General features: G+C 43.9%; 1 protein-coding gene across 3 annotated transcripts in view; it reads left to right on the top strand.

Annotated features, from left to right (window-relative positions):
• HDAC5 (histone deacetylase 5) overlaps nt 1-23898 on the top strand; it is a 50867-nt gene that overhangs the window by 16940 nt on the left and 10029 nt on the right. Inside the window, exons 3-13 of one of the 3 annotated variants that reach the window (XM_075845659.1) lie at nt 5677-5748; nt 12858-13123; nt 15022-15166; nt 15276-15387; nt 15786-15916; nt 16374-16505; nt 16685-16797; nt 19069-19182; nt 19293-19470; nt 19846-20036; nt 20119-20331. In XM_075845659.1, the coding sequence (XP_075701774.1) occupies nt 5677-5748; nt 12858-13123; nt 15022-15166; nt 15276-15387; nt 15786-15916; nt 16374-16505; nt 16685-16797; nt 19069-19182; nt 19293-19470; nt 19846-20036; nt 20119-20331 (1667 nt within the window). Of the gene's footprint in view, nt 1-5312; nt 5749-12857; nt 13124-15021; nt 15167-15275; nt 15388-15785; nt 15917-16373; nt 16506-16684; nt 16798-19068; nt 19183-19292; nt 19471-19845; nt 20037-20118; nt 20332-23898 lie in introns of those variants that run through there. The other 2 variants (XM_075845658.1, XM_075845660.1) reach the window with 2 other exon arrangements.

The following is a 23898-nucleotide window of genomic DNA, read 5'->3' as shown; positions in this document are numbered from 1 at the left end:
GGTTTGTATTCAATTAAAAAAACATGGCTGTTTTTTTTCACAAACCGCGCCACTCTTACCCAGTGGCTGTGTCTAGTATTGCAGCTCCGCTCTATTCAAGTGAATGGGGTTGAGCTGCAATACTGGGCACAACCCATTGAGTGGCGCTGTATCTGCAAGAAGAAAAAAAACATTTCTTTTTTTGCCCTTGTAAAAATGTTGTCTAATTTGAAGAATACCTTTTCAAATTATGGGTCCCCTGGAGTAAATCTGGTCATTGTTGGGGAAACTGCAGTTCTCATTGTCCATAAAGCCCTTGTGAGGCATTACATGGCATCCATTGAATTCAATAGGCATTCATTGGTTTTAGTGGATGCCGCCAGTCCTAAATGGCACAGAACCACACGCACATCATCAATATACCCACCTTTAGGCAATCTAAAATCGATTATCTACACCAGACAGGCCTTTTAGTAAGACATTTGACTATATGTGTATAGCATACCTAATGGCCAATTTATAATACAGAGACAGGCCTATTCTGGTGTGTAGTATACAATGCGGAGACCAATATACAATGCACATCTCTAGTAATTTACCACAAAGTAGAGAATCTCAAATGGAGTAGAAATCAAACATCTAAATGATCCCATTATAAACAGAGTATAAATAATAAATCCTCCACATGGTTCACATGTCCAGTGTTGTGAAAATGACCACAGTTTTTGGCGGGTGTATCCCTTTAAATGGGTTATTACATCCTTTACACGGCAGTGCTATATGACATTTAATGCTGACCTCCAGCGTGCATACTTTTACTATCTGTGTATGATAATATTTCTTTATTTTTAGGACTGCCCTTGGACTGTGTTTTGTCTCTGAGATCTTTAAGGATTTTTTTGATTGATCAGATTTTGTGTTCGAGAGCAGTCCAGCCTCTCTAGACTTTTTTTATTTTTAATGCAGCGGCCAAACCATGACATGTCCTTTGCCTGTAATTTTTGACTCGTTGACCTGAATGTACAAAATACAGCCAAGGAAAAAAAACTGCAACCAGTTATACAAAATGCATTACAGAGTAAAAGGGGGCGGAGCATGACACAATAATCTTTAGGTTGACCTGACCAGAATTCCTTGGGTATGCTGGGAAAGAGGAAGGGGAGGGAGGGGGTGTTGCCAGGGCCATTACGGAGAGTGCAATTGGGGAAGGTGCCACTACCTAGTTTGCCTCTAATTCCTTTAGCATTACGTTTTTGCCACAATAGGGAAGATCTATTATAACTATTGCAAAGTAAAAGTTGCATAGCAACCAATCTTCAGTTGCCTATAACCAACTCCCAAAATGGCTTGACCGGTTGTGGCTTAAAATTAGAATGGGCACCTCTGACCCATCGTTCTGCGGATCGGTAGGGAGTCTCAAACATCTCCAACTCCTCTAACAGTTCTGTGGCTGATCTAAATCATAGTTGCCAACTTTTGAGAATTACCCTCAGAGAGATTTAAAGATGTGGGGCACATATAAGCCCCACCCTCAAACACTTATCAGAGCCCCATAATAAGAGCCATAGTGCCGCCATTAACAGTGCTACCAAAGAGTGCTGCAATTAACAGTGCCAGTCATAGAATACTCCCCATTACCAGTACCAATAAGATAGTGCCCTATTAACAGTGTCATAAGGTGACCGCCTTCATTGAAAATGTCATCCAGGAATTGCTTACGATTAACAATGCCAGTCAGAGAGTACCCCCACATACAGTGCCAGCCAGTGCCCCAGAGACTGGCCTCTGCGGGGTGCCAACCAGAGACTGGCCTCTGCGGGGTGCCAACCAGAGACTGGCCTCTGCGGGGTGCCAACCAGAGACTGGCCTCTGCGGGGTGCCAACCAGAGACTGGCCTCTGCGGGGTGCCAACCAGAGACTGGCCTCTGCGGGGTGCCAACCAGAGACTGGCCTCTGCGGGGTGCCAACCAGAGACTGGCCTCTGCGGGGTGCCAACCAGAGACTGGCCTCTGCGGGGTGCCAACCAGGGACTGGCGTCTGCGGGGTGCCAACCAGGGACTGGCGTCTGCGGGGTGCCAACCAGGGACTGGCCTCTGCGGGGTGCCAACCAGGGACTGGCCTCTGCGGGGTGCCAACCAGGGACTGGCCTCTGCGGGGTGCCAACCAGGGACTGGCCTCTGCGGGGTGCCAACCAGGGACTGGCCTCTGCGGGGTGCCAACCAGGGACTGGCCTCTGCAGAGTGCTAACCAGGGGGCGCCCCCTGCACAGTGCCAGCCGGAGAGCGCCCCCTGCACAGTGCCAGCCAGAGAGCGCCCCCATATACAGTGCCAGCCAGAGAGCGCCCCCATATACAATGCCAGACAAAGAGCGCGCCTTATACAGTGCCAGACAGAGAGCGCCTCCTGCACAGTGGCAGTCAGTTTTCCCCCCTGCAGAGTGCCAGCCGGAGAGTGCTCTCATACACCTGCAGGTGGCTCTATCTATGCAGCAGCTCACACTCATTCAGCCGTTGTTAGCTAGTAAATCGCTTGCACAAATGATTCACCCCTAATGAGATGGGAAATGCCGTTTTCTTTTCCTGGAGTTTCCCTTTAACCCTCCAGTATCAGGTGGCTTGTTTAGCATTGATTAGTAGATGTTTACATGGGATTACACTTGTCACAAGCTTCAAATGCACTTTTCTGTGAGATCCGCAGTAAATTTTGCGCACATTAGAAGTCACTTTTATTTGTGATAACCCGGCTCCCGGAGTGCTGGCAGGTCACGCTTCGGTTTAATGACATGCTTGTAGAGTGAGGTCCCAGCTATATATACTTCCACCGTGTCTAATAATAACGTACATCTCGCTATTTATGTGGTGGATTCAGAGTGACATCTTAATGATACTGTGCAGATCAGTAATCTCTGCTTTTTACCTTTCTACAGTCTGGATTTCTCCCGGTGTATACATAGACGTGTTTTGTACTGTGGAGTTTATTAGCTGTTTTTATCGTTGTTTGGATCATTTATTTCAGCATTTGTTGTTTTCCCTCTTAGAATTGTAGCTCTGCCTATGGTGTGATATTAAAAGGGATTCCCCACCGTCCGTGTCTGATTAGTGGGGGTCTGCAGGGGCGCAGCTATAGTGGGTACAGAGGTGGCAGCCCAAGGCCCACTATGCCATCTAACGAAACACCAGTAATATAAATGGCACTGGGTAGGTGGGGCCCGGGCCCTGTTACAGATTTTACATTAGGACCCAGAAGCTTTAAGCCTCTGGGGGTCTGACCTCGGGTACCCCCTCATTGTCTAGAACAAAGGGGCCATGGTTCTATTTTGGTAAAACTATAAAAACACCTTCATTTTAGGTGTCGCAACAGTCGCACCCTCACTGATCAGACTGACGGTATATGGATTTGATATGCGATCCATGCTTATATATCCTTTTTTTTTTTTTAGAGTCCTCAATGGCAAATTTTACTATGAAGTGATGTTGGAACAAGTAATATACTATCAAAGGCATAACTTGAAGCTCCTGGGCCCCAATGTAAATATGTAGCAGGAGCCCCCACCTACCGTGTGCCATTTATAATACTGGTTCTTCTTATGTGGCAGTTGGGTCTTTGGGCCCCTCAGACAGCAGGGCCCCTGTGCGACTACTATCTCTGCACCCCCTATATAGCTAATGAGGTGGAGTAATAATATTTCCCTTGTGGCCAGAAACAAACATGGCGATGTCCGAGGAGCAAATGGTCGCTCATGATTGGCCAGCTCCCCACATTTTTGTCTACCCTTAAATGTGGCTCATGCTCTACAGTGTGTATATATATTCCTAGAGACGGGTTATATACTCTTGTTATGTCCTGAGCTCTGTCAACACGACGACTACTCTCTTATCAACTGCAAGCTATACTCTCAGAGGCCACTTATAGCCGTCATCCCCCACTCACTGCCTCCTTGTATGCTCTTATATCTAATATGCTCACCAATCTCCAATATGCCAACCAAGCCGGCACCTAGTCTTTCCTCATTTCTCATGAATATGGCCTCATTATACCCAGTTGACCTAATGGTCTTTTGCTCCCCTACTAACTCTGGCAATACAATCTGCCTAGAAGCAAGCACTAGTATTGACTTTCTTTAGTCTTTGATTTCAATAGTTTTTTATTGAACAGTTTTGTATAAATTTCGCATTCAAAAACACCAACAATACAGACTCGCAGAGTTTGCGTTAGTCTTTGACTGACTTACTGTCCAATTCTATAATCCTATTTCTATCGAAATATTTTGCTCCATCAAATTTATCTGATTATATGACAATTATTGATAATATATAAATGTATCATAGTCTTGATCGTAGAGTGACCCTCTGGATAGAAGAATCTTTATCAGGTCATAGAGACAGGTCAGACGATAGTAATGGAGGGGTCCATGGGCGCTACAATGGAATGGCTCTGACGTTGCTGCCATAGGAATCAATGGGACTATAACAATGAGGTCACTTCATTCTATTAGTCGGTGATCACAGACCCCATCCGCATTCTGATGTCTCTATCAAGACCGGCTCCAGATATAGGGGGCCCCCCAAGCTTTTGTCGTGACTGGCATCTGTCAAGTCTCTGACATATCCAAATACAACCTGAGGGTCAAGACATGAACATTACCCTCCCCGAGTGCCCATCAAAAAATGGCAAACCTCTGAATCTTTCAATGCAGAATAATTTGCATTGCAGTTAATTTTGCTCCCCTGCATTGCTCCACATGTAGAATAGTAACTACTGCTACCAACCACCAAAAAAATTCAGATACTTGTTGTGAACGGGATGCCATCAATCAGGACACGTGGCTTCAGTACCATAGACATAACGCTTCTGGTTAAGGGTTGGCTCATTACCTATAATCATTACGTCTATGGCCAGTCCTGCCCGTGATCTTGTGCCGGTGCCCCCCCACCAGCCCCGCTCTCGTCACTCCCTGCGCACTCTCCCTCCGCAGTGCTTGCACTCTTCTTTCCTCTCCACTTCACACATCTTCTTCCAGTCTCATCATTATTCTCTTAGTTTGCTGCTCTTCCTTTACCTCTCGCCTTCATTTCTTTTTTGCACTTTCTAACTTTCTGTTATTATTACGTCATTTTGTTTTATTGCATTTTTTGTCGTGTTTTTTTAAATTTATATATATTGCTGCATTTGCCTGTCCCTGTCTAGTGTAAGACTTAGGCTCTGTTATTTCTGAGCAGTCCTTATCCCCCCCTTCCCAGCTCTCTCTTTTCTCCCTCTCCCTCGCTCTCTCTCTCCTGTCTATTTATATCTGACTCCACCTCTACTGTGCTATTTCAGTCGCTCTGCTGCAGAACCTTCCACTTGCAGCCCAGCGTTCACTAGGCAGGAGGGGGAGGGCAGGGTACGGGCCTAACTAAACCTCCCAGCACCTCTGGCACTGCCACCAATCGACCCTCTACCATTACCGCCACCACCTCTCTCCTTTTGGATATGGATTATCTGACCTCCGTGCCTACACTGAGCCTCTCTTAAAGAAGACCCAGAAGTGGTGGAGTTCTTAGGAGTTAGGGTGTGCTTTCTCGGGCAGAGGGGAGGGCTGGTTGTTGGTAGCTGGCAGCAGAGGGGGTCCGGGAATGTTGCTGGTTCCCCGAGCCCTGGCGCTGCCTGACATGCTGCAGACTATTTATGAGACAGAGCCTTGTGTGTCCTCTGCAGATGGTCTTAAGGGGCGAGAGCCAGCGTTGGAGCTCCTCAGCCGGGCACAGGGGCATGCGATGCCCACAGCAGGTGAGAAGCATTTCCTTACTCCATTCACAGGGAAACTCATGTCTGTCATCTATCCACACACATCACCACGCTCGATCCTACAGCTCGTCCTGTCTTGGACCAAACTCTTACACAGTTCCTTTTCCCAAACCTGGGCTTCCGTGCCATCTTCATAGACTAATCTACGTTACTCCCCGGTGTTGCCCCTACTCTACAACTCTTTGGTTACCCTGTTCTTAGTAGGTGCATCCCCATCACTAGTGGTGACCATGTTTCTGCATCATCTCATCATCTGATCTTCTGCTCCTCACCTTTTGTTCTCCATCGCCTCCTATATTGTGACATCTCGCCGGGACCTTCATATTACTCAATCTTCACATATATCCCCTCTGTAGATGGTGGCGGGAGCCTACACCGTGCTCTAGTTTTACTGTTAGTCTCATTCTTATGGTCTATTTTTTGTAATCTCTCAAGACCGCAATCTTCGTATACAAACCATCCCCAATGAATTGTACCACATATACCTTTCTATTCCCTCTAATATACAGATAGCCCTAACATACTAATACACAGGTATCAGGAGATCGTTCTTCATCTTCCTGCTAGTACATGAGTATCAGCATGTATATCCTCTTAATACACAGTTCGTGGCACATGGGTCTATCCTCCTAATCACATATATCATTACATGTACAATTCTTCATCCTAAAACACAGTTTAGGGCACACACTAAAATTAATACACAGGTATTAGGACATGTCTCTCATCACACCTCTATTCTCAATATAAATATATATATATATATATATAGGTAATGGGATATCATTCATAGTCCTACTGATAATACACAGGGATCGAGTTATAGACTTCTAATCTTCTAATACACAGATATCATTATATTTACCCAACCTTTTTCTAATACGCAGTTCAGGGCACTTACCTCTATTGTCCTGAAATATAATACGACGTTTCATATTCTACTGCTAATACACAGGTATTAGATCATATATACCATCCTTCTCCTAATATACCGGTATCATCTCCTCCTAATATAAAAGTATCAGGACATATCCCTAAATCCTTCTCCTAACACACAGGTATCAGATCATATACCTCCATCCTTCTCCTAATACAATGGTATCATCTAATCCTAACACACAGGTATCAGATCATATACCTCCATCCTTCTCCTAATACAATGGTATCATCTAATCCTAATACACAGGTATCAGATCATATACCTCCATCCTTCTCCTAATACACCAGTATCACCTCCTCCTAATATAAAGGTATCAGGACATATCCCTCCATCCTCCTAATAAAAAGGTATCACGTCGTATACCTCCAACCTCCTCCTAATACACCAGTATCACCGCCTCCTATTATAAAGGTATCAGGACATATCCCTCCATCCTTCTAATACACGAGTATCACATCATATACTTCTCACTTCCTTCTAAATACACAGGTATCAGGACATTTACCTCCTTCTAATACAACGTTCAGGGCACATATCTCTTAATACACAGGTTTCAGGACATCATCCCCTATCCTCCAGACATTGTCTCCTTATTAGATAACATTCCTTATGTCTCACTTTCTGAATAACGTCTCTTGTTGTAATATAGAGAACTAGAACACCAATTATAAAAGTACCTTGTCCTGCTCCTAATATACAGACATCCGGACTAAAATGTATAGCATAATATATAAAGCTCAACCTCCCCAATACACAGCTATACCCACGTATAAGATTCATCATGTATTTCTTGTCTCTCACTAATACATAGGAATTGGGACATAGTGACCATTTCCTCCTAATACACAGGTATAAAGTCATGAATGTCTCACCTCCTCCTAATACACATATATCAGGACCTGTAACCTCTTCCTTATATACAGGTAAATGGCATGTACCCATCACATAACTCTAATACCCAGCCATCAATACACTACCTCTGCCAATACATATGTACACATGTACCTATAAGTTATTCCTTATACACAGGCCTGTGACCTCTTCTTAATACACAGGTATCATGATCACTCACCTCCTTATAATAAACAGGAATATATTTAATCACCTACACCTAATACACAGGGACGTGGTTCACTTGCCACAGGACATACAGCTGTCACCACTAATACCTCTCAACTCCCTCCATATTTACATGTATGACATTTCATGTATGTATTATGTGTGTGTGTATGTATTTATGTATGTGTAATGTATTTATATGTGTATTCTGCATGTTTATATGTATTCCTGTATGTATATGTAAGTATTTGTATGTATTCTAGTGTGTAAAATATATGTGTTTATATACTCTATGTATGTGATTGTGTGTGTATTGTATTTGTGTACTATTTGTATCGTATGTATACAGCATATATTTGTGTAATAAAACTGTGTGTAGAGAGAGAGAGAGAGAGAGAGACATAAAAATATATTTTATGTATTGATACTGTGTTTTGTATTTGCATGTACTCAATGTATTGTATGTGTACTGTATGTGTTTATGTATTGTATGTATGGTTTTACGCATTTGTGTATTGTATGTTTGTGCACATGTCCACTGTGTATTAATAGCACATGTATGTAGAATAACACACGTGTGCTAGAGATTGTGTGTGATGCTCTATATATATTTCCAGCTGTGTATTTTTAGCTCCACTGATGTCTGCAGACATGAGGAATGCTGCACAGATACTGCAGCCCCACTAATCCCCCTCCCCATGCCTGTATGTGTGTGCCCAGATGAAATATGAGTCTGCCATACTACAAATAGGTTAAAAGTGGATTAATACTGTACTGGTTACAAAAAATAATCTATAGTGTCCACTAAGCCCAGGAACTTACATTTTATAGAAGGCTTGATTATGTATTTATTGCTAAATATGTAATATATGTATCTGAATCCTATGATGTACATACACATGTGTTGCATGAGTGCATATGTAATACATACCCGTGTATAGTATATAACACACACATACGACATTCAGCCATAACAATTAAACCACCTGCCGGATATTGTGTAGACTCTTTGTGTCGCCTAAACATCTCTGACCCACAAGACCTGAACTCCACAAGACGTCTAAAGGTGTCCTGTGGTATCTGGCGCCAAGACATTAGCATTAGATCCTCTAAAGGGGTTGTCCAGTCTATAAAACCCATTGTCATATAGCGCAGTCCGATGTTCTGAATCCTTACATCTTGGCCAGAGTGTATATTGGTCTGGAGGACCTGTCCTGTCCTGCATTACACAGACAACACATTGATATGAATAGACACTGTGCAATGCTTACTTTACCCTGTGGTGGCGCTGCAGGGAAACTGAACACTTATTGCCAGGTTTACCCACAGATCATAGCTGATCACTGGGATCCCAGCAGGAAGAAACTTTGTGATCTATTTATTGTCAAGGGACCCTTCTAAAAAGTAGGGATTGTCCAAAGCAGAGAATACCTTTTAAGTCTTGTAAATTACGAGGTGCGGCCTCCATGGATTGGACTTGTTTTTCCAGCACATTCCACAGATCATCGATCGGATTGAGATCTGGGGAATTTGGAGGCCAAGTCATCACCTTGAACTCTTTGTCATGTTCCTCAAACCATTCCTGAACGGTCTTTTCAGTGTGGCAGGGGTCATTATTCTGCTGGAAGAGGGCACTGCCATTATTGATTACCGTTGCCAGGAAGGGGTGCATTTGGTCTGTAACAATGTATGGGTATGTGGTACGTGTCAAAGTAACATCCACTTAAATGCCTAGGCTCAAAGTTTACCAGCAGAACATTGCCCAGAGCATCACACTGCCTCTGCTGGTTTGTCTTCTTCCTATAGGGCATCCTGGTGCCATCTCTTCCCCAGGTAAGCGACGCGCCCGCACTTGGCCACCCACATGATATAAAAGAAAACGTGATTCATCAGACCAGGCCACTTTCTTCCATTGCGCCATGGTCCAGTTCTGATGCTCATGTGCCCATTGTAGGCGCTTTCGGCAGTGGACTGGGGTCAGCATGGGGAATCTGACTGTCTGGTCTGCAGCTACCTGGCCCCATTTAAAGCAAGCTGCGATGCTCTGCGTGTACGGACACCTTTCTATCATATCCGGCAGTAACTTTATCAGCAATTTATGCTACAGTAGCTCTTTTGTGGGATCTGACCAGACGGGCTAGCGTTCACACCCCATCAATGAACCATAGGTGCCCACCCCGTGACAGATGCCATTGTAACGAGAAAGTGTTATTCACGTCCCCCGTCAGCGGTTCTATGGCTGGACGGTGGATGTACATAGGTGTACTTGCATACCAGCTAACCCCCCTTTCCCTGTATATCTGTGCTGTCAGGAGGACGGGGAGGGACAGCAGGTAAATTACCCCCCAAATTAGTGTTCACTGGCACTGTCCCTCGGCCTCACATTCTCCCCATGCTTCTGTAATTTTTGTCTATATTCGTTTGTCGTTTGTCGGCTGATCACATCTTTTTTGCGCCTGTAAAAATGATCGTTGTCGGCATCACATCTCCTTGTCTAAACAGGGAATGTGCTGCCAACACTGACGCAAACTGTATGGCGACAAACGATCTCCCTATACAGTACAATGATTGCTCCGTATAAATGTAGATAAACATGCTATATCGTCGATCGGCACTCATTTACCAGAAGAAATCTGAAGGTCTAAAAGGACCCTTACACTACATACTTATCTTATACTAATCCCGGGTTACAGCCAGAGCTGCATTCACAATTCTGCTGTTTGTTATTGGAAACAGTCGACAAGCTCATTGTCAGACACCCCCCTAACAGTCTAAGCTCCCATAATGCCAGGGGACAGTTAGTTTTGCCTACATCAAATGACCATACAGTGCCTGGTGTATAGAGGCACTTCCCAGAATGTAAATCACCAGTATAAGCGACAGTAATTTAGCCAACAAGGAATCCCGGTAGATTTCAGCTCTGAAGCTTGCAGCATTGTAAATGCAGCTTCAGAGCTTAGCACAGGCTGTAACTCAGGATCCGTAAAAGATAAGTGATACCATGTATTTACAAAGTTACTCAACTTTTTATGTAGGTTAATTCTATGTGTAAACGGTAAAATGGTGGCCAAATACTATAACATTTTACCATGCATGTTGTAAATGTGTAATGTGACTGTAAACCGTGAAAGGATCCACTGTTAACTTGGAGGGGGCTCCATGTCACATCTCAAAATTGAGAATTACACCCTGTAGGTGTCTGATCGTACATGGTCTCCCCCCAGTATAGTGAGAGGAGATGGAGAAACCGCTCCGTGAGTGCATTTCTATTGAAATCGCTATAATGTAGAGTCTCCATGCATGCTCTCTCTACCAGGAATAGGCACCCCGCTTTAGGAACCCAGCGATCACACATTTATATAGATCCTAAGCCATACATTTAATCCTTAGCACTGTATGTGACTGAAAACTAGCAGATAAATCGGGAGGTGAGATTTCAGACCTCTTCATCCAATCCCCCATTAGTCTGTCAGGACATATGGAACTCGAACCTATTGCGCTATTTATCTACTAAATATATACCACTCATTAGGAGCATATGGACGTCATAGAGGGTGGGTACCCCACTCAGGAACCCCATCTATGAGCTGGAACGGAGAGCCGCTCTGCAAGAGCGGCTGCTGTTCTGACTCAAGCCGTCCATGTATTACGTGGATAGCAGTTCATCTAATTGGCAACCATGCAATACTACGTGCCTGGCTGGTGGCAGCGTGGTGCGGACAATAATGCTGGGTTCACACGACCTATTTTCAGACGTAAACGAGCCATATTATGCCTCGTTTTACGTCTGAAAATAGGGCTGCAATACGTCGGCAAACATCTGCCCATTCATTTGAATGGGTTTGCCGACGTACTGTGCAGACGACCTGTTATTTACGCGTCGTCGTTTGACAGCTGTCAAACGACGATGCGTAAAAATACAGCCTCGTCAAAAGAAGTGCAGGACACTTATATACATTATATGCAGGACACTTCTTTGGACGTTTTTGGAGCTGTTTTCTCATAGACTCCAATGAAAACAGCTCCAAAAACGGACGTAAAAAACGCACCGCGAAAACGGCGTGAAAACGCCGCAAAAAATGCGAGTTGGTAAAAAAACGTCTGAAAAGCAGGGTCTGTTTTCCCTTGAAAACAGCTCTGGATTTTCAGACGTTTTTGTTGACTACGTGTGAACATACCCTTAGTGTCATAGGCTGGTTTCACATCTGCATTCTTTTTTGCCGTTTTTCAAAAGAACGGAAGTGCCAGAACCAGTGCATGACGCACACTAATGGCGCCCGATGGAACCAATTGGCTTTAATTGGTTCTGTCTGGTTACCGTCAGGGTGTCCGTCTGCTCATAGAGGTGTAGGAACACTGAGTGGTCAAAATGTACCAAATTTATTAAGAGTTGTGTGCCTTTTAATAAATTTGGGGCAAATCTCTCCGACTTCTCCAGTCTTAGTAAATGTGGGTCATTGAGTTTGCAGCAGTACAAGTTTTGTTGTATGTCGGTGACTACCAGAGGCGCCATAGGTCAGGAGAGTTTTTCTTAAAGGAGAGGTTTGGCGAAATTCAATATCTTATATGAAATATAGACTTGTCAGATGATGACATCAGTTTAGGACCCCAACTGATGCCTGTGGCACTTTTACCATTACTAGAAATCTCATAGAAGTGCTCATAGGAATCGATGCATGGCCCATATCAGAAGATAGGATTTGCCATGGATTCAAAAATGGACTCTCCTGCACAACTCTAGGATATTTCTATAGGTCCAATAATCTACATCCAGTTGATGAGCATGGCCAGTATACTTAGTCTGACATTAGGAGTAGCATAGTATATTGTTGCCTAGTACTCAGTAGTATATGGCAGCATATCATAGGTGAGGGGATTTATAACTGATAAAGTCCATAATGGACATGGGGCTGAGCTGCAATACCAGACATAACCTATAGAGTGGCGCTGTTTCTGTAAGACAGCAGCCATGTTTTTCTGATCTCAGACACCCCCTTTAATACCTGTTCATTAGGCTTTCAGAAGTTCCTAGGTCACTTTGCTCCTCAGTTGCAATTTCTCTAACCATCTGCCTTTCTTCTCTTCCAAACAGTGGAGGTCACTCCTCTCATCTCTGCAGCAGTGCCCTCTCCAAACAGCCTCCCCCCAAGTCCCGGGGAGTTGAGGCAAGAGCCACGGGCAGCAAGTGGTCCCGGAGTGCCCATGGACACCTTGAATCGGGAGCAGCAGCTTCAACAGCAACTTCTTCTCTTGAAACAGCAGCAACAACTTCAGAAGCAGCTTCTTTTTGCCGAATTCCAAAAGCAACATGAAAACCTAACAAGACAGCATGAGGTCCAAATCCAAAAACACCTCAAGGTGGGACTTTGTCCTCTGCAGGTCATGCATTGATTTTATTACATTTCTATAATTCGACCTCATTGGACTCATTAACATTGGTTTTGCTGACTTCTCGAGCTACTGCTGTAGTGAATGCTACCATTGATGCCTCCTACCAGCCATAAACAATCTTTTTTTATCCTCCATTATATGTTTTTGCTGCTCTTCTTTGGTTCGTTTCTTGTTACTATAGTGGTTATTTCATTTTTTTATTTCACCACAAAGACATAATCTGTCCAAGTAGCAGCACATGACATCCAGTCTCTTAATTTCAGAGTCATCTACTGCTCATTAAACTGCAACCATAATCCTCATCTTCCGTGTTTTTTTTTTAGACGCTTCTTTTGTATGGCTGGAAAGTGACCTACAAGGCCTACGCTTTCATTTCAAAGGCCTTAAATTGTTTACCACTGTCAAAATGTTAAAGGGGTTCTCCGCTTTGGACAATCCTTACTTGTTAGGCGGGTTCTTTGACATTATACAGATCACAAAGTGTCCCCCTGCTGGGACCTCCAGTGATCAGCTGTAATCTGTGGGGGAAACCTGGCAGTAAGTGTTCAATTTCCCTGCAGCGCCGCCACAGGGGAAGTGAAGCATTACACTGTGTCCATTCATATCAATGGGTTGTCTGTGTAATTCAGGAGAGGACAGGTCCTCCAGAGTGAGAGACGCTCTTTGTAACTGCTGTCCACTCAAAAGATGAGGATCCTTAACAGAGGAACCCCCCTATTAACTCAGAATTGAATAATAATTTATCATTTTATATTTTTAATTTTCAAAACCAGACAACCCTTTTAAGATGGTTGCTTCATGCAATAGACAAGTGAAACATTTTTAATAATGTTTATAGGGGCAGGTAAATGTGGGAAACATGAGCTCCATTTGGATAGATTTTTTTTCTGTCTGAACTATTTGAATGCCATGGAGATAAGTGTTGTCAGAAATGTCTCGCAGCTGCTAATCTTCCCAGCCAAATAGGTTGTGACTGATAAATGTTGGCTGAAAGATTGATTTACCGACAGTTCCCTTTTAATATGGTTCTTTGCTTTGGACAATTATTATTATTTTTTTAATAAGAGTCCCCTGATGATGAGCTGATCACAGATTGTCCACTACTGAGACCACCGATAATCAGCTGTAATCTGTGGGGGATCCTAGCAGCGAGTATTCACTTTCCCTGCAGCACCACCACTGGTGAAATGAAGAATTACACAGTACCCATTGATATAAATTGGTGGCTGTGTAATGCACATATGTGATGGGTCCTCCATAGGTAGAGATATTTTTTGTATCTGCTCTTAACTGTGGCTATTGGATGAGGGTCCAGAATGAGGGAACCCCCTCTATCTCAAAATTCTCTCGTTGGGTATGTTAAAATGGCTTTTTTTAAACCAGACAACTTCTTTATGTCTATGGGCAACTTATAAGTCAAGAGATTAGGTACAAAACCGCAAATATATCATAAGCAAGTTTTTGAATATGGAGAAAACGTCTGTCCCAGTAGTAACTTATCCGTATATGTGATTGGATTGGAAAACATGTGCCTTGATTGTAATACTCAGTATAATCATATGATTCCACCATGAAGACGTACATGTTAGGGTCAGTTGACAATTTTTGCATTATTTTGGTTCTTTCGAATTCCCACCCAGTTTCCAGAAGACAATGTGCCGTGATCTAGGATATGAGCTCAGTCTAAGGAGTTTTCCCTTCTCTCTGATATTGAAACGATTCTCCACTGATGATATCACATTTTTCCTTGATCAAGACACATGTAATGCATTCATTTATTCACCTCCCTAATATTTTAATATCCTTACAATCTTCTGACCGGTTAGTTCAGCGCTATTCTTACTTCTCCTATTGTCTATATGCAGCAACAGCAAGAGATCCTGGCGGCTAAGAGACAGCAAGAATTGGAACAACAAAGAAAACGAGAGCGACAGAGACAGGAAGAAGCCGAGAAACAGAGGCTGGAACAGCAACTCCTTATACTGAGGAACAAGGAGAAGAGCAAAGAAAGTAAGAGAAACTCTAGGGGCAGAGGTGGAAGGGAGTGTGGTAGTGAAGTACGGTCTATGGTTAGACTGCTCATGTTGCGGTGGCCTTTAACTGGTTGTGTCCTTCCAAGGTGCCATAGCCAGCACAGAGGTGAAGTTGAAGCTTCAGGAATTTCTGCTCAGCAAATCTAAGGAGGTACCAGGGAGTGTGAACCATTCCATCTTACAGCACCCCAAATGTTGGTGAGTCAATAAATATTCAATCCATGGAGAATATCGGACTTCTTATCAAAATTCAACATTGGAACCCTTCACACTTCTTCTCCATCCTGGACCATTGAGCCCAGAACTTGTCTAGACCTTCCTACTATCATTTGTAGGAGAGGAGAGGGGTAACCCTCGTGCTTGTTGGCTCATCTTTTGTATCTTTAAATATTGTATCTGTGGAAAGGAAGACCTTTGCCAACATCCACACAACCTATGCGGAAGGGTAAAGGGGTTGACCCAAGGTCGTTCCTCCTCCCCATGAGTCTCATAGCAGGTCCTAACTATATGTGAAGAAACGTAATCTTCAGTTATCTTCTCACCAACCTCTGCCCTTTGGCATCTCACCACCTTTTTGACAATTGGTTATTTTACAGGGGAACTCACCATACCTCACTGGACCACAGCTCTCCACCTCAGGCTGGGTCACCAGCTACACCTCCTTCATACAAGATGCCTCTTCTGGGAACCTGTGATGGCCGAGATGACTTTCCCCTCCGCAAAACTGGTAGGTATACTTAGTTGGGGCTAAAACAGAAAATTAATTTTGTTACCCTTTAGTGCTAGTATGTGCGTGTAGGATCACTTTGAAAAATATGATATTCCGACCTTACCCGTGCGTGATACCGATTACGCACAATTATCTAAGCAAACCATAGCCCATGGTTTGAAGAATCCCTAAGTTGTGTATTGAGAATATCTAACCAGATTGGACCCTTTCATGACCAGTATCTGAAATTTCTCAAGATCTGGGGCACGTGTATTTCTCATGCCCACCCACATTTATGGCTTACTAGTCTCTCCTCGGGTGGCTGCACCCAACTTTAGATGAAAGAAAGTTATGATATAGGCTGCTGAGTTATTTAGGGTTTGTCAACTCATAAACCATGTTAATATTGGCGAGCCCACCCATGCCATGTGCTATGTGGCGTATAACATTTTCAACGTTTGTTTCCCCTATATAGCCTCTGAACCTAACTTAAAGGTTCGCTCACGGTTAAAGCAGAAGGTTGCAGAAAGGCGCAGTAGTCCTCTTCTTCGTAGGAAGGATGGAACCGTCATCAGTGCTTTTAAGAAGAGAGCAATTGAAATTCAGGGTATACATCCATCTTGTCCTCTCTATTTCCAATATGGCTTTATGCCCAATCCTGACTTGCTACTGTCTTACATTTTTGCATTCTGATTCCCCCATTTACCCCTCTGTTCACTCCTGCCCAAGCAACAGGTCCCAAGTGCTCATCATCAATGTGTTGTTTTTTTTTTTTGCCCCTTGTAGTTTCTTCTGTATGTAATAGTGCCCCCGGATCAGGACCCAGCTCGCCAAACAGCTCAAATAGTGCCATCTGTGAGAATGGACTGACAGGGAGTGTGCCCAATATTCCTAGTGAGGTAAGTGCCATTGGTCCAATAGACCTAAAAGGGATTACAATATTGAGGGGCTGAGCCTATAAGTGGTTGATCATGGACACTGCCAGAATTTTCTGTGGCTTCAAAGTATCCTAGATCTCCACCTTTTAATATTGTGTTGTTTTCAAGTCCAAAATTTTATGCTGATTAATTTTTCAATATATTTTTATATCCGTCTTTCTGATACACAGCTCCAAAACCGCTGCAAAACCCTAGTACTAAGTCTACATTCAGACGAGCGTGTTAGATTTGCGCATGTAAAAAACGCAGCGTTTTCCCTACATTTCTTGTATGTGAGCGTTGCGTATTGGCATCAGTGCGCTTAGCGTGTTGTATATGTTTATCACGTCCATGCAAGAACTTAATTTTTTTTTTTTTACAATTATTTCTCTTCTTTTCTATGTATTTGATGCGTGAAACGCTGACAGCTCACGGATGTCCGTCCGTGTGCTGTCCGTGGTTTTTACGCATTTATAGATTTCAATGGGCGACTAGGTGTGTGAAAAAAACACACCAATATAGGACATGCAGTGAGTTTCATGCAAAAGACACTCGTGAATAGCCCCATTGAAATGAATGGGTCCGTGTGCTGTGCATTATTTCATCGCACAGCACACGGACGAGTATTACGCCTGTCTGAATGAGCCCTAACTGATAAATGCCTGGCTAACGACAGTCACCACAAGAAGGAGTTTAGGAGCTGCTTACTGCATACTGTTTATACAGTGAACTCAATAATAAATCTGTATACAGTAAGCTCCCCCTAGTGGTGGACCGGCGTTAGTCATTTTTCTCTTTCTATTGGGGATTTAGAGTCTTGTATCAGAAAAATAGAACTCCGATAGTTATAAAGATATGTTTAGAGGAAAAAACTGTTATAAATTTAGTTCCTGCCTCATACCTGATGATGTCAAAGACTGTTGATCCTCCCTTCTTCTGCCCTCTTGCTTTGCACTGCAGTTCTGCTTGTTTAGAATACTTGTTTTATATAAGCACAAGCCACAATCACTTCCTAACATCTCCAGAAGCCTAGCAGGTCAGTGTATTTAGTGCTGACTTCTATTAAATCTAGGATTAAATGATTATAAACTTCAGACAAACCATAATTGATATTATACGGTAATTGGCCCAAATATATTGGGGTAAATCAGCCTTAATATCAGGGATCCTTTAGTTCCTCTTGAATGTCTTAATAGTTGTTTACATTGGGGGCACTTTCACACATAGATGATCTCCTTTATGGTGGCGCAGGACAGGAAAAGTGCCTGAAAAGTTTTTTTATTTTTTTATAGTAATAATGTGTATCTGAATGTTTTTTGCAACTTTCCAAATACTTTTTATTAAAAATGATTTTTACTGTTTGAGATACAGCTGCTTTGTATCCTGTATAAAGAGCAGCTGTATCTACCTGAATCTGTCAGGTTAGCGGGACTGACGGGTTCAGTGTCAGTGGGTCCTGCGTGATCCACCTGTTGTCGATCACATATAAGTTATGAACTTAGGCCCCATGCACAGGACCGTATATTTCATCCGTAATTATGGACTCATTAATTTCTATTGGCCACGGACACCTTTCAGTATTTTTACTGATGGGTGTCCGTGCTGAAAAAATTATAGAACCTGTCCAATTCTGGTCCGTAATTACGGCACGGACTATCCCATAGAAGCCTATAGGTGCTCCGCAAATACGGACGGCTACGGATGTGCATCCGTAAACCGTCCGTATTTACGGAAGCGTTGCTATGCAACATGTTGGAGACATCATTTGCAACCTCCCTTTTTTTACGGATCCGTATATACGGATCAAACACGGATGCAATACGGACCGTATTTACAGACCGTATTTACGGAAAGATGAAAATACGATCGTGTGCATGGACCGTAGATTTGATAGGTACCTGCTCGATCCTGCATGTCAGAGACACACAGGATCCGCTGTCACTGAACCTGTCAGTGCCGCTGACCAGTCAGATTCAGGTCTCCGCACAAGGTACAGGTGCTCTGTATTCAGGATACAAAGCGGCTATATCTCAAAAAGTAAAAATAATTTTGAATAAAAAGTATTTAGAAACTTGCACAAAACACACTGATAGACATTTTTATTTAAAAAAAACAAAAGCAAACACGATTTCAAAGGTGTACATGGCCTTTAAGGTGATGGATTGTAAAATGTCATAGCGGTAATACTGGTATTTGCCTGGTGTTCGAATTCAGGGAAGGATTGACTGTGTTTTATTCCATGTTCTTCGCCAGATGCTTCCCCAGCAGAGAGTTCTCACCCTGGATGGAACAGGAGGACCATTAGGGCTCTACACATCTCCTTCACTACCCAATATCTGCCTGCAGGGAAGTGCCAGCAACCTCAGTGTGAGTACCTTCTAGAGAACATAAGAGCGGGAGGTTTATATCCTAAAACATACAAGAAAAATGATAATGTGGGATAATATAATTGCATTACATCTAGAATCTTTCTTCAGGGCCAGTTCACCTCCCAGGAGGGAGCGGAGCGCCAAAGCCTACGGCCTGGTGGACCTTTCCTCAACACCACCCCGCTCACCACGCTGGATGGAGGGGAGATAAGTCTGGGGGCTCCTTCCCTTCTGCAGCATGTACTATTATTGGAGCAAGCCAGGCAGCAAAGTGCCCTCATAACAGGTTAGTAGCCTTCTTATTAGGAATTTCCAGTCTTTTGTTGACTTTACCTTAATTTTTTTCCCCATTTATCTTCCACTTCTTAAAGGGGTTGTCCATGATAAGAAAAAACATGGCTGCTTTCTTTCAAAAACCGGGCCACACCTGTCAATGGGTTGTGGTATTGCAGCTGAGAGAAGATGGCTGAGCTGCAATGGCACGCATAACCTGTAGACAGGTGTGGCGCTGTTTTTGGAAGAAAGCAGCCATGTTTTTAACCCCTTTAAGTTCTTTTTGAACATGTTCAGTAAAGATCCCTTCTGTTTTAAGAAGATCATATCTGGTGTGATGGGTTTTCTAGTGTCATGGTTTCCAACATTCTTCTTGCTTATGCTTTAGTCCCACTACATGGTCAGTCGCCCCTGGTGGGGGGAGAACGTGTGTCTACTTCCCTTCGCACAGTCACAAAGGGCCCACGACATCGTCCCCTCAGCCGCACACAGTCCTCCCCTCTCCCGCAAAGCCCCCAGGCCCTCCAACAACTGGTCCTTCAACACCAGCACTATCTTGACCAACAACAACTCAGCAAGGTAAGTCCGACTATTGGGTGGTTGCCCATTAGGTTGTAGCTTGGTTGGGCCTCCTGTTGATAAATGCCTGTTTATCTGGTAGCCTATGGAAGGAATACGCCAGCCACCGACCCATCCTGAAGAAACAGAGGAGGAACTGACCGAACAAGATGGGGGTGAAAGGTGTCGTGCCATCTTCACTCTGGATGGAGGAACAGAGAGCGAGGAAACGCAAGAAGAGGAAGAAGGAGCGGAGGATGAGGATGACGATAGTGAAGAAGGACGGACCAATGGTGCAGAACATGCATTCAAAAAGGTAGGAATGTGATTTAAAATGTTACCGTATCTGCCGTTAATGACTTGTTGGAAAATTCTTTGAGACACTGCAGGTTAGTGACTCGGGAAGACTAACTCCCCGATGGTTTGTATCTACAGTCTCGTAGACTGTGTTCCAATAAATACAAAACGCTACTTGGATTGGAGAAACTGCCGGTGGAGCTTTAGTCTTCATTTATAAACCCAACTTGTTAGGATGATAAAGAAGGAGTACTCTAAAACTTGAAGGGGCTGTCCAGGTTTAGAGAGTCATGCCTGCTTCCTTCCTAAAACAGCGGCACAGGTGTCCACAGGTTGTATGTGGTATTGCAGCTCAGCCACATTCACTTCAATAGTGCCGAGCTGCAACACCAGACCTAACCCATGTACTTGTGTGGCGCTGTTTTTGGCATTCTAAAAAACGCTTCTAAGGCCTCATTTACACGAGCGTGTGCGTTTTGCGCGCGCAAAAAACGCAGCGTTTTGCGTGCGCAAAAGGCACTTGACAGCTCCGTGTGTCATCCGTGTATGATGCGCGGCTGCGTCATTTTCGCGCAGCCGCCATCATAGAGATGAGGCTAGTCGACGCCCGTCACAGTCCAAGGTGCTGAAAGAGTTAACTGATCGGCAGTAACTCTTTCAGCACCCTCGACAGTGCATTCCGATCACCATATCGAGTAACCTGTTTAAAAAAAAAAAGAGGTTCGTACTTACCGAGAACTTCCCGGCCGTTGCCTTGGTGACGCGTCCTTGGTGACGCGTCCTTGGTGACGCGCCTCTCTTGACATCTGGCCCCACCTCCCTGGATGACACGGCAGTCCATGTGACCGCTGCAGCCTGTGCTTGGCCTGTGATTGGCTGCAGCTGTCACTTGGACTGAATTGTCATCCCGGGAGGTCAGACTGGAGGAAGAAGCCAGGAGTTATCGGTAAGTCAGAACTTTTTTTTTTTTTTTTACACGTTCACGTATATTGGGATCGGAAGTCACTGTCCAGGGTGTTGAACCAGTTTAACTCTTTCAGCACCCTGCACAGTGACTGTCTCCTGCCGGGTTCGGTCAAAACGAGTTCGGTCGAACCCGGTAAAGGTCGGTTCGCTCATGTGTAAGACACTCCGTTCGGATGTTTGTAAACAGAAAAGCACGTGGTGCTTTTCTGTTTACATTCAGTTTGACAGCTCTTGCGCGAATCACGCAGTTCGCACGGAAGTGCTTCCGTGCGACCTTCGTGGTTTTCACGCACCCATTGACTTCAATGGGTGCGTGATGCGCGAAAAACTCAGAATTTTAGAACATGTCGTGAGTTTTACGCAACGCACTCGCGCTGCGCAAAATTCACGCATCGTCTGCACTGCCCCATAGAGTAATATAGGTGCGTACGACACGCGTGAAAAGCACGCGCGTCGCACGCGCGTATATTACGCTCGTGTAAATGAGGCCTAATCCTTTATTTAGAGAGTTAATGGTGTGTGAGATTACAGAGCCTCCCCAATATCCTCTTTGTCAGAACGATAATCTAAAATAGTTTTGGTCTAATGTATATGGTCTAATATAGAACCACTGTTAACGGGGAAGAATCGGACCTCCAGCTATGCTGTTGCAGTCTGGGGGGTCTGAGCCACGCTTGCTGTAGGTGTTGCTGAGGCACCTTACTATGAATGTACAGATATAATAAGGTCTGCCAGTTTTAATTGTGTTACTACATGCTTGTATATTTGTGGAGTAGGCTTGTATGTACGCATTAAATAGTGATGAAACATTGCTGTTTTATCGATTTTGTATTTTTTTATTTTTAATTTTATTTTTTTATTTTTTTTTAAATGTATTTTTTTTTTTTTTTTTTTAATTTGGTTGCTAGGATACCTTGTGTACCAGGAAGTGTTATCATGGGGACTTTATTTATTATTAGGAATAATTGCCGCTCTTTGTGCACCTAAGCTGGTCATGTGCACTACACACCTTTATTATTGAACTTGCATATGAAATAGCGAGCCTCTCTGCATTAGATATATTCCGGTTTAATAAATGTGGACACTATAGTTTACATATCACAGACTTGATCGGGGGATGTCTCTCAATGTATATTGCAGTAACGGTGGTGAAAAGCATGACCGTGCCATTGAAAACCATAGGTGTCCGCACTGTCCAGCAGTTTCAATGAGCACCCTGCGGTTCACTATTGAGTGGGCTCCCCCATCACCCCCTATTAGCTAAGCATTGAATTATGGGGCTTATGACAATGGGTTGTATGGAACAGGAAACCCATTTAATAATTGTTCCTAGAACGGCCATGCACATTAGACTTTTCATTCTTATATTCAGTCGGAAATTTATATATCAGGAGATAAATGGCCCCACTATTATTGGGGAATTGGGGATTATAGCCATAAGCCAATGGACCATTTAATTGGCGGTTTTGAGTGTGTATGGTCAGCCATAATATATAGAAAAAAAATGTGTAATGAGCCTAGGACTCTCTGTACAGATGAGATCCGTCTGTGATACAGTTCATGAGAACAAAGGAATGAAGATCAATGAGATTATTGGAACGCTCTGCAGTTGCAGGGCAGGAGGAGGAATGCTCTGCGGGAGGAAGGGATGTTTGCTGCATGTACGCCGTGTTTTGATGTAAGAGCATACAGTTCATTGATGAGACGAGCGGAGTGTGACTCATTCATTAATGACTCACCCCCCCTCCTCTTTCCTGTGACTCAGACTGTTCTAACACCCCCCCCCCCCTTTGACCTGCCGTGAATGGCAATGGGGGCTCCAGGTACCAAGAGGGAAGGAGATTTATTAGATGGAGGTTGGAGACAACATAAGATTTTTTCATGAATGAAAAATGCTGCAGAGGAGAAATGTGTAGTATTATAACCGAATGATGCAGGGAGACGTGTTGTGCTCTGCTGCATCGGACTATTTACCGTTATACAGATCTCTAGCCTAACTCCCCCAAACCTGAACATTGGGATTCATGCAGTTAATCTTAAATTCCCACTAACTTCAGGAAGCCCAGATATATCGAAAATGTGAGCTGGGGTCCTCACACTGTAGAGTTGAAGGTCACTGATGTTCACGAAACCGAAATCGGGAGCTTTTTGCAGGGTCCTTACACTGGAGCACTAGAGTCCCTGATGGTAAGGAAGTTGATAATATGGAGAGTTGTTTAGAGGGTCCTCACAGTGGAGAGTTAGTGGTCACCAGTGATCAGGAGGTTGATTGGCAAGGTCCTCAAATTGGAGAGCTAGAGTCACTGGTGGTCAGGTAGCTGAGATATAAGAAGTTGATTGGCAATGTTTTCAAACTGGAGAGTCACCGGTGGTCAGGTAGCTGAGATATGAGAAGATTTGGAAGGTCCTCACATTGGAGAACTAGAGTCACTGGGGATCAGATAGCTGAGATATGGGGTGCTTTTGGCAGGGTCCTCACATTGGAGAACTAGAGTCACTGATGGTCAGACAGCTGAGATATGGGGAGCTTTTGGCAGGGTCCTCACATTGGAGATCTAGAGTCACTGATGGTCAGACAGCTGAGATATGGGGAGCTTTTGGCATGGTCCTCACACTGGAA

The sequence above is a fragment of the Rhinoderma darwinii genome, chromosome 13 (genome assembly GCF_050947455.1).
Source record: "Rhinoderma darwinii isolate aRhiDar2 chromosome 13, aRhiDar2.hap1, whole genome shotgun sequence".
In the NCBI taxonomy this organism is placed as follows: domain Eukaryota; kingdom Metazoa; phylum Chordata; class Amphibia; order Anura; family Rhinodermatidae; genus Rhinoderma; species Rhinoderma darwinii.
This window is presented reverse-complemented; position numbering and strand designations above follow the sequence as displayed.